This window comes from Aristolochia californica, unplaced genomic scaffold, assembly GCF_029961685.1.
Source record: "Aristolochia californica isolate CCGP_79_NKW_82.1479 unplaced genomic scaffold, dmAriCali1.0.hap1 SCAF_15, whole genome shotgun sequence".
Classification (NCBI taxonomy): Eukaryota; Viridiplantae; Streptophyta; class Magnoliopsida; order Piperales; family Aristolochiaceae; genus Aristolochia; species Aristolochia californica.
The window spans coordinates 6,578,617-6,590,049 of record NW_027181826.1 but is presented as its reverse complement, the minus strand read 5'-3'; the positions used below and the strand labels follow the sequence as shown (position 1 = coordinate 6,590,049).

The following is an 11,433-nucleotide window of genomic DNA, read 5'->3' as shown; positions in this document are numbered from 1 at the left end:
ATTGATAATAGGCTATATTTTACACAGGTTTTCAAATTTCGCAAGATCTCATATGATTTTCAGATATTTTACTATACTAAGTGTTAGTCATACGCTAATGAGGAGTAAATTTTGTTCAGTTTTTCCTTTTTATATTATTGATTTATATGAATTTTGTGGGTAAATTCCATGCAAACCCTCACGAGACATAACTCATCCACTACTGCAGAGTAGGGGTTTAACGGCTTGTTGCATGCGCTAAATGCAATCGTGCTCCCTATGAAAGTGGCATTTTGTTTTCCTAGGCTTAATTTTGGTTCGATTGTTGTTTTGCTAGGGACTAGCAAAGATTTAGGTTTGGGGGTGTGATAGATGCTATATTCTGACATGAGAACTAAGTTAATTATAATAGAATAACCTTTATAATTGTGTTATAGGTGGTTATTTATCGGTTTTCAAATGAAATGAGCATTTATTGAATTTGGCATTAATCATTGTCAATATTGCATATTTTTCTCTCCTGAATTAAATTTCATTTTTTTTAAGGTTTATTTCTTCCTGAAATGCTTTTTATAGATTTAATTATAGAATTTCAGGAGAATTATGGTGGAGAAGGAGATATTTACCAAAATGCCCTTAGTGAAATGGAGATGATTTTTAGGTCAAATCGTTTTGAAATAAATAAGATGGTATTTAAAGCAAAAGGGGGGCGTCGAAAGAGGAGGTCGAAAGGGGACCCGAGGGGGGGGGGGGGGGGGGGTGGGGACCCGAGAGGGAAGACCCGAGCGGGAAGAAAAAACAGAGCACGACCGTCGACCGAAACAGGGGAGACCCGAGAGGAGTTTCCCACAGTCGCTCGTCGGACCACTGTCTTCCGCCGCGCCACCGTCGTCCACCGCCATCCACTGCCATCCAGCAACCGAGAACAAACCCGAGGAGAGCTCGAGAGAGTCTTCGTCGAGGTGAGTTTGACAGTCGTCGCTCGCCGGGCCGAGAAGTGATCCGAGAGGGCTTCTCCGGTGCCAACTCCGCTTTTCGACCATCCTCCGGTGTCGGTTACGTATTTTCGACCATTCCCAGAGCGATTCCGACTCTGACCGAGGCTCGAGAGAGAGCCGATTAGAGAACTTCACCTCTGTTTCGTTCTTCGCCGGACGTTCCCTCCATCCGTCGGCTTCCAACCTTCGTCGCCGGCGTCGTCTCTACCTCCGGCCACTCACTATTGCTACCCGACGCCACCAATTTCCGAAAATTGCAGCACCCGTGAGAACGAGTTGCTGCTCGAGCGAGAGGAGGAAGAAGGGGAGTAATTCATCATTATTGAATTTAGTTTTTATATGGTTTGAACTTAGGTTTTGAATGTTAATTGAATTTGATTTGATAATTGAGGTTTATTTAAGATTTGTTTTCTTGATATTTGATTAAATTAGCTAATTAGGGTAAGATTATAATTGAGGTTGGATTTTGGTATTTTAATCCGATTTCTGTCTTTAACTCTAGGCGCCCGAGAGGGGCTAGACGCAAGGATTGAGAATTCGGATTCGTGGTTACGTGGCGCTCGAGAGAGGCACGAATCACGGTAAAATCCAGAGTTGATAATTTTAGCATCATCACAATAGGAAATTAATTCTCTGCATTCTATTGTAATCCGATCTTTGTTATTAACTCTAGGCGCCCAAGAGGGACTAGACGCAAGGATTGAGAATCCGGATTCGTTGTTACGTGGCGCTCGAGAGAGGCACGAATCACGATAAAATCCAGAGTTGATGTTTCCTATTGTGCAAGTAGTTAATTAAATTATTGCTTGATAATTTAGGATATAATTAGTGTTTAGTTCATATTAATTCATCATATTTGGTTAGGCTAGTTGACTGAAGAATACACAAAATTCAATCCTCCCTGTGGATATGACCCTCGCTTACTGCTAGATTACATGAATGATTCGTACGCTTGCGAGGTATAAAAGCCAATGTAACTAAATTCTACATCAGCAAGCACAATGCAGGTTAAAGCCCAATTGCATCATTTACAGTTACTGGCTTTAGTTGACTCGGGTAGTACACATAATTTCATCAGTCAGCAGGCGGCAGAACAACTTGGGTTAGTAGTACAGCAACAAAATGGTCTTTCTGTATCAGGAGCCAATGGGGCTAAAATTACTAGTGTAGGCATATCACCAGCCACACACTTTGATATTGAGGGATATGAATTTGTTGCATATTTTCTGGTGATTCCACTATCAGGATTCGATTTGGTGCTAGGAATTAAATGGTTACAATTGTTCAGACCAAGACTATGGGATTTCCAAGCTCTGACCATGTCTTTTATAGAGGACCAACATCAGATTATATTGCATGGCACACAAGCACCACTCACTTGCGCACTACAGGTTGCCCAAATCCAGTCCACAAACACGTGTAAGTTATCTCACTTACTTACAGAATTTGAGGATATCTTTCAAGACCCTACTGCCTTACTGCCACTTAGGCACTATGATCACAGTATCCGTTTGAAAATGGGTACCGAGCCGGTAGTGGTACGTCTGTATCGTTACCCTCACTTACAGAAGGATGAGATTGAAAGGCAGTGCCAATAGATGTTAGCACAGGGTATTATTCAGCCCAGTCGGTCTCCTTTTTCTTCACCGGTATTACTAGTCTGCAAGCATGATAAGTCATGGAGGTTCTGTGTGGATTACCGACAACTCAATGCACATACAATTAAAGATAAATTTCCTATTCTAGTGGTGGACGAGCTGTTAGACGAGCTACATGGAGCTACTATTTTTACTAAACTCTATTTGAAATCTGGCTATCATCAAATCCGAGTTCATCCATCAGATGTGGAGAAAACAGCGTTCCACACGCATCACGACCATTTTGAATTCCTCGTAATGCCATTTGGTCTGTCAAATGCGCCTTCCACCTTCCAGGCCCTCGTGAATGAGGTATTTTCCCCTCTCTTGAGAAAATATGTAATGGTCTTTTTCGATGATATTTTGGTCTATAGCAACAACTGGGAAGAACATCTTCAGCACCTTCACCAGGTATTTTCTCTTATACGTTCACATCATTTGGTTTTAAATCGGTCAAAATGTTCAATGGGCACATCAGAAGTGGCATATTTGGGCCACGTTATTTCAGCATCAGGGGTGAAGGTAGACCAGAGTAAGATACAAGCGGTCACAGATTGGCCTATTCCTACATCTATTACAGCCTTAAGAGGATTTTTGGGCCTAGCTGGATATTATAGAAAATTTATTCGTAGCTATGGCCAGCTTGCAGCTCTGCTCAACAATCTCCTCAACAAAAATGCTTTTACCTGGTCAGAGACAACAGCTCATTCCTTTCAGCAATTGAAAGACGCCTTATCATCAGCCCCAATTTTGCAGCTCCCCGACTTTGAGGAGTCTTTTGTAGTGGAATGTGATGCTTCGGGGGCGGTATTGGCGCAGTGTTGCACCAACAGGGCCACCCGATTGCTTATTTTAGCAGTCAACTGGGCCAACACCACCACAAGTTGGCAGCTTATGAGAGGGAATTAATTGGATTGGCGAAAGCTATACAACATTGGCGCCCTTATCTTTGGGGACGTTCTTTTTTTATTCACACTGATCATTGCAGCCTCAAGTATCTTCTTGAACAGCGTCTTACTACTTCACCACAACAGCATTGGTTAGGTAAGCTTATGGGGTTTGACTTTTCTGTCGAGTACAAACCGGGAAGTTTGAATGTAGGGGTTGATGCCTTATCTCGCCGGGACGTTCCAGAGCTGCACTTAAACGCCATCAGTCAGCCCACAACTCTCTTGTTGGATTCTATACAAGAAGAGGCACAACAGTACCCGAATATTATCTCCTTATGCCAAGATATCCAGTAGGGCACAACGGCACCACATTGGACGGTTCAGGACAATCTCGTCCTCTACAAAAACAGATTTTTTCTACACCACACATCCCCTCTGATTAACAGCATTTTGGCCTCCTTCCATGACAGTACACATGAGGGCCGACAGAAAACATATTTTCGGATCAGTAGGGAATTTTATTGAAGGGGCATGAAGCACAGTATAGCTGATTATGTGGCGAATTGTCAGACTTGTCAACGGAATAAAGCTGAAACATTAAGTCCAGCGGGGTTGCTCCAACCATTTCAGCTTCTGTCATTGGTCTGGTCTGATATTTCTATGAACTTCATAGATGGACTTCCCTCTTCGTCGGGTAAATCTGTTATCCTTGTACTGGTGGATCGTTTCTCTAAATATGGGCATTTCATTCCTCTGGCACATCCTTACATTGCTTCTCAAGTCGCTCAACATTTTATGGATAACATTGTACGATTACATGGGATGCCTAATTCAATTACCAATGATAGGGATGCAATCTTTACAAGTACCTTCTGGAAAGAACTCTTCAAGTTACAAGGCACCACGTTAGCCTTTTCTTCAGCCTACCATCCACAGACTGATGGTTAGACAGAGGTCGTCAACAGAACCATTGAAATGTATCTCCGCTGTTTCGTGGGGAATCACCTAAGAGGTGGGTTAAGTGGCTCGCCTGGGCTGAGTTCTGTTACAACACCTCCTACCACAGCGCACTCGGCACAACCCCATTCAAGGTGGTATATGGTAGAGAACCTCCCTGTCTTTTATCCTATGAACCAGGGGCCTCTAAATTCGCCACTTTGGACCAAGCATTAGCTGAAAGAGACACATTCATTACTGAGGTGCGCACTCATCTACAGAAGGCACAATATTCTATGAAACAATATTATGACAAGAAGCACCGGGAAATCTTCTTTTCTCCTGGAGATTATGTTTGGTTGCGTCTCCAACACTACAGGCAGCTGTCGTTGATAGCCTCTAAACGTCACAAGCTCTCTCCAAAGTATTATGTTCGCTTTCAGGTGATGGACCGCATTGGGACAGTGGCCTATAGATTGCAGCTACCGCCTGAGGCTAGAATTCAGAACGTCTTTCATGTCTTACAATTAAAGGCCTTCCACGGTGATTCACCTTTGCTTCACACCCCGCTGCCACCACTCCATGAGGGCCATGTACTTTCTACACCGGCACAGGTATTACAAACTCGCCGTATTCAGGGTGATTGGGAGATCTTAGTGCAATGGGCAGATGCTGACCCCAGTGACACGACATGGGAGCCATTAGCGGCGTTTTGCACCCTCTACCCATACTTTGAGCTTGAGGACAAGCTCTTTCTCCAAGGGGGTGGGGTGATGTTATGGACTCCATAGCATCACGAGTTATCCATAGGCATAGGAATTAAATTATGTCAATTTACTTTTCATGTAATTTCAATTCGGTTTGGTTTATTTTATTTGGTTTGGTTTACTTTGGATTGGTTCAGTGTAATGTGGCGTGAACCACTTGACCTAATGGGTCATCTTTGTATTTTCGTCCTCAACCCTATTTAGGGGGACGTGAAAGAAAAGAGAGGCAAGTATTGAGAAAATTAGATTTTACAGGTCTAATTCTCCCTCAGAGGTCAAGGTCGGATTCTCCCTTTGATGTCCAAGGTTGAGCTTCCTCCAAATCTCCTTCATTCTAAATTGAGTTCCACCATTACTCGTTCAAGAAACAAGGGTCCTCTTCCAACGTCAAGATCATCCTTGGAGGGAAGAGAGGAAAGAAGGGTGACTCGATCCATGGCAAAGGAAGAACCTAACAGAAACCCCACTAGATACCTCACGTCAAAGAGTAGGGTTTCTGAATCCATGCAACTACCAATGCTGAATGTAAAGAGGGCAGTCTCTAGCCCTTCTAAACTCAGAAAAGATAGATAAAAATACCTCTTGAAGACCTTCAATCCGCAACTCAAAAATCCCTTTCTTGATGTTAAGGCTCACGCAAATCCTCCTTCCCTCACCGGTGGTTCGTGGAAGAGATGGATGACTATTGCAGCATGGAAGAGAAGGCTGATTCCTCCTCCTTTTCCTTCCAAGATCTCCTCAAAGACTCCCCAATGGATGCAGAAAACCACCAAGGATAGTTCAAGCCAAGAACCCTAGGATAGGGAACCTAGCAAGAACCTAATTACTCTATTTTACTCTAAATCCGAACTTACCTTATTTCTCATTCCTTACCCTATAAATAGGGTCATTCACGACAAGATAGGTTAGGGTTAGGTTTATAAATCCCAACTATACCCCTACCTTCAAGTCTTATTACATAATCAATCAAATTCGAAATTAAAAGCAACATAAGTAATAAAAGTAAAATTAGGTGACTTGGTGAGTCATTGTCTCCTCCTCTGAGTGACTCGGTGTGTTATTGAGTCCATAACATCTGCCTCCCCTTGGACAAAGAGCTTGTCCTCAAGCTCGTAAGTTGGATAGACCTGTTTGAAGGTCTCTAACCGCTCATGGGTTTGTAGCGGTCCACAGCACGAGGATGTCCCACTGGTCATTCGTCACACGCGCCCATAACACCGCGTAGGGTGTTAGAATGATGTGGCCATTGTCCACTGGAGGAAGGAACGGTGGAGAAGAAAGGGCTGGCCCCTTGTGAGGTTTCAGTAGTGAAACATGAAACACATCATGCAGCTTTGCTGTGTCCGGGCATTTTAGTTGATACACCACTTGCTCGACGCGTTGAATAATGGCAAAGGGCCCAAAGTATTTGGGGGATAGCTTATGGCATGCTGGCCCAGCGAGAGAGTGATGTCGGTACTTCTGGAGACATAGCCACACATAGTCCCCAACCGCGTATGAGACATCCCGGTGGCTCTTGTTGTAAGCCGTAGTCATCCGGTCCTGAGCCTTTTGTAGTCGGTCTGTAAATGTCTTCAACACCTGATCTCGATCCATGAGTGCCTCATCAATGGCATCCACACGGGTGGTGCCTCTGGTATAAGAGAGAAGCCACGGGGGAGAGGGATCCCTCCCATAAAGAACCCGGAGAGGACTGCAAGGCCGAGGGGAATGAAGTGTTATAACAGTATTCTGCCCAGGGTAGCCATTGAACCCACTGTTTCGGTTGATCTCCCACTAAACACCGAAGATACATCTCGATGGTCCGATTATCCACCTCCGTTTGGCCATCCGTCTGAGGGTGATATGCGGAGGAAAATTTCAATTGCATGCCACTCAGTCGAAATAGTTCCCTCCAGAAAGTATTAGTGAAAACCGCATCCCGGTCACTCACAATAGATTCAAGAATGCCATATAAGCGTACAATATGCTCCAAGAAGGTCTGAGCCACGCGGGCTGCCGTGTAGGGGTGAGCCATCAGAATAAAATGACCATACTTGGAGAAGCGATCAACCACCACAAACAAAACAGACTTCCCAGCTGAGATGGGAAGACCCTCCACGAAGTCCATTGAAATATCTGCCCATACCTGAGTAGGGAGAGCGAGAGGCTGGAGAAGACCTGCAGGACTCAAATGATCTGATTTGTTCCTTTGACATACCTGACAATTAGAGACATATGTAGTAACGGAGGACTTCATAGCCAGCCAATAGAAATCCGCCCGAATACACCACAACGTCTTTTGTAACCCCTCATGGGTAGAATCATGATAAGCTGGGAGAATGGCTGGAATCAACTTGGACGTGGTCAGAAGGTAAATCCGCTGCTTATAACAAATTAGTGAATCCTGAATGGACCACTTAGAATCCATCTCCCCTTTGGAAATTTTTCGGTGCATCTCCTGTAGTGCTGGAAGTGTGGCATGCGCATCACGGACCATGTCAAGAATGAGAAAATGCGGCTGGCTGATTACATAGACGAGTTGCTAATGTTCAAAACGTCTGGACAAGGCATCTGTCGTCTTGTTTAATCTGTTCGCATGATACTCCACTGAGAAATCAAAGCTCATCAACTTACTAATCCAATGATGATGTGGTGACGTCATGAGACGTTGCTCAAGTAAGAACTTGAGACTATAATGATCAGTGCGGATGAGAAAAGTACGTCCCCATACATATGGCCACCAGTGTTGGACCGCCTTGGCCAACCCGATCAGCTCACGTTCATATGCAGCCAATTTCTGATAATGAGAGGCCAACTATCGACTGAAATAAGCAATGGGGTGGGAGTTCTGATGCAACATGGCCCCAATGCCCCCACCAGAAGCATCACATTCTATCACAAACAAGTCATCAAAATTTGGTAGTTGTAACACCGGTGTAGATGCAAGAGCATTCTTGAGTGCATCAAATCCCATGGAAGCCTCCTCATTCCACTGAAAGGAATTCTTTTTAAGGAGGTTTGTCAAAGGTACTGCCAACGGACCAAAACTCCAAATAAATTTTTGGTAATAGCCTGCCAAACCCAAGAATGCGCGTACTGCTGAGCAAGACTGAGGTTGTGGCCACTCACTAATGGCCTGAATCTTCTCAGGATCAACTGTGGCCCCCTCATGGGAAATAATGTGGCCCAGATAAGCAACATGAGATGCCCCAAATGAGCATTTGAACTTCTTCAAATATAATTGGTGTGCTCGCAATAAATCAAATACAATTCTAAAATGTGCTAAGTGGTCATCTTGAGATTTGCTATATATGAGTATATCATAAAAAAAAACAAGTACGAATTTCCAAAGGTAAGAGCTAAATACCTCATTCATCAGTGCTTGGAAAGTAGAAGTAGCATTTGATAGCCCAAAAGGCATGACCACAAATTCAAAGTGGCCGTGATGTGTTCGGAATGCCATCTTTTCAATATCTGCTGGATGCATGCGAATCTGATGATACCCAGACCGTAAGTCTAATTTTGTGAAGACCCACGATCCATGTAGCTCATCGAGGAGCTCCTCCACCACTGGAATGGGAAATTTGTCTTTTACTGTCAGTGCGTTCAACTCATGATAATCAACACAAAAGTGCCAAGTCCCATCATGTTTCTTCACGAGCAAAACTTGTGAAGAGAAGGGGGACCTACTACTGCGAATAAGGCCCTGTTGTAGCATCGCCTGACACTGTCTTTCAATCTCATCTTTCTAGAGGTGAGGTACCGATACGGATGAACTACTACCACATCTGACCCTGGTTTCAAACATATACGGTGATCACACTGTCTGAGTGGGGGGAGCCCTGTAGTCTCACAGAAAAGGTTGGAGAACTCATCAATCATGCCATCAATACTGCCTGCTGAATTATCCGGGGCAATCAGAGAATGAATGTGCTGCTGTGTTTCTGTCCGACTTCCTTGTAGGAGCACTTGGCTCCCACGTAGGACAAAACTCATTGTCAATGCAGAAAAGTCCCACAAAATGGGTCCCAACGTTTCTAACCATTTGATTCCCAAGACCATATCAAAACCAGCCAGAGAAATAACAAAACACTTAGCATGAAACAAAGTAGTGCCAATAGTAAAATTTACCGCCTTGCTGATTCCGTAGCTAGGAACCTTCTCCCCATTGGCCACTGAGACTGTGGCTGTCGGATGGGGAAGAATCTGTAACTGCAGGTGCAGGGCCGCCGTCAAACAAAGAAAATTGTGGGTGTTCCCTGAGTCCACTAGGCCCACGAGTTCTCGATCGAAGATTTGAGCTCTGACTTGCATGATTTTGGGCGACTTTTGCCCAGTAATTGCATCCAAGGAAATTTCCGGTGGTGCTTCCTCTATCATATCCTTGGTCACCTCGATATCATCATCTTCAACCGTATCAATTAAAAACAATCTTTTGCACTGATGACCAACCCAATATGGTTCATCATAGTTGTAACACAGATTTTTGGACCGCCTCTCCATCATCTCAGCACTTGTCAATTTCTTTATGTACTGTGGTGGATGACTGCTCGATTTCGTATCTCCTAATAAAGTGGTGCTCGGAGTGTGTCTGGGAGGAGGTGTTGTGGTCCAAACCCCTTGATGATAATTGCGTCTGCTCTGCTAGGTGGAGGAAGTGCTCCTCTCCCCTGACCATGTGGGTCATCTGTACAGGGCCTTCTACCGCAGTTCTAAAGCACGAGCAATATTCAGCTCGTGTGATAATGAAATCGGTGCATAGAGCTCCACCTCAAGCTTTAACGCCTTTGTCAAGTCTGCTGTAAATAACGCCACTTGTTGGTCCACTCGTACCATACCATTTGCTCGTGCTAAATTTTCCTGGAACGATTTCTGATATTGCTCCACAGAACCAGTTTGTTGTAACAGAACCAAATCACTCAAGGGATTACTGTATGCCGGAGGAGCAAAACGAAGAGAGCATAAATTCTTAAATTCTTCCCACTTCACAACTGGTCTATCCGCCTCAACTTGCTGATACCAGAGTTGTGCTTCTCCCAGTAAGTGGAAAACAATCCTCCCCACTTTATCATATGTTGGTACTCGTTGATCGTCAAAAAAATTTTTGCAACGATATAGCCATACCAAAGGGTATTCTGACCCATTATAAGTGGGAAATTCAAGTTTAGTGTACCTTGGTACTGTGCCTCCTCCCTGGTGGAAGGGTCCCCCCGGGATGAAGGGTCCTTGCTGGCCTGGTACAGTGCTTCCCCCCTGGTTGAAGGGTCCTCCTGGGATGAAGGGTCCTTGCTGGACAAAGAAACTCGTGCGCGTCGTAAACGCATCTCCCCCTCTGTTATATGAATGGTCCCCTCCTCTTTGCTCTGGAGTTGTGTTCCTTCCAGTAGTCAGACCAGTCTCCCTGCTGTCCATTCTTCAATTCAATGTCCCCATACCGATATCAACCTTGGAGAACCTCTCCTCCAATTCAGCAAATCTTTTCTCATTATCTGCATTGCCTTTGAGGATAGCTTCAAGCAATTCATGGCTACTGATATCTGCCAGGTTACCCTACTCTGATACCAAGTTCTTATGGTCCCTAGCCATGGATCTAGTAACTCGGCGAGTCAAATAAGGATCCAGCACTGTTAGAGGGTTTCTTACCACATTTTTGTGAAAAGAAACTCTCTTTTACTTCCCTCACACGTTATAATTGAAAAGAAGTTTCCTTTTCTCAATTATAGATGCACTAATTCAATCAAGAGACTGTTTTAAGGATCCAATTATGAAACCCCACTTTATACCTCACATCAATGAGTAGGGCTTCTGAATCCATGCAACTACCAATGCTGAATGTAAAGAGGGCAGTCTCTAGCTCTTCTAAACTCAGAAAAGATAGATAAAAATACCTCTTGAAGACCTCCTTCAATCCGCAACTCGAAAATCCATTTCTTGATGCTAAAGCTCACGTAAATCCTCCTTCCCTCACCGCTGGTTCATGGAAGAGATGGATGACTATTGCAGCATGGAAGAGAAGGCTGATTCCTCCTCCTTTTCCTTCCAAAATATCCTCAAATACTCCCCAATGGATGCAGCAGACCACCAAGGATAGTTCAAGCCAAGAACCCTAGGATAGGGAACCTAGCAAGAACCTAATTACTCTATTTTACTCTAAATCCGAACTTACCTTATTTCTCATTCCTTACCCTTTAAATAGGGTCATTCACGCCAAGGTTAGGTTTATAAATCCCAACTATACCCCTAC

At 44.2% G+C, this 11,433-nt stretch overlaps 1 protein-coding gene across 1 annotated transcript; it reads right to left on the bottom strand.

Moving 5' to 3' along the window:
* Positions 1 to 8,004: 8,004 nt before the first annotated feature.
* Positions 8,005 to 9,695, bottom strand: LOC137951156 (uncharacterized). The gene is made up of 3 exons (XM_068797748.1): positions 9,002 to 9,695; positions 8,557 to 8,783; positions 8,005 to 8,418 (listed from the first exon to the last, which is right to left on the bottom strand). Exons 1-3 carry the CDS (start codon positions 9,693 to 9,695, stop codon positions 8,005 to 8,007), a joined length of 1,335 nt encoding a protein of 444 aa, XP_068653849.1.
* Positions 9,696 to 11,433: the final 1,738 nt, after the last annotated feature.

Bases quoted from the DNA above. Each gene is read 5' to 3' on its own strand.
- LOC137951156 (XM_068797748.1), bottom strand. From the start codon at position 9,695: ATGATGGAGAGGCGGTCCAAAAATCTGTGTTACAACTATGATGAACCA. The intron at 8,784-9,001 runs GTATATGTTTGA...ACGCACTGACAG, and splicing joins ACTCAGACAGTGTGATCACC to TAAAAGACAAATTTCCCATT. The intron at 8,419-8,556 runs GTATTTAGCTCT...TTATATTTGAAG, and splicing joins TCCAAGCACTGATGAATGAG to AAGTTCAAATGCTCATTTGG.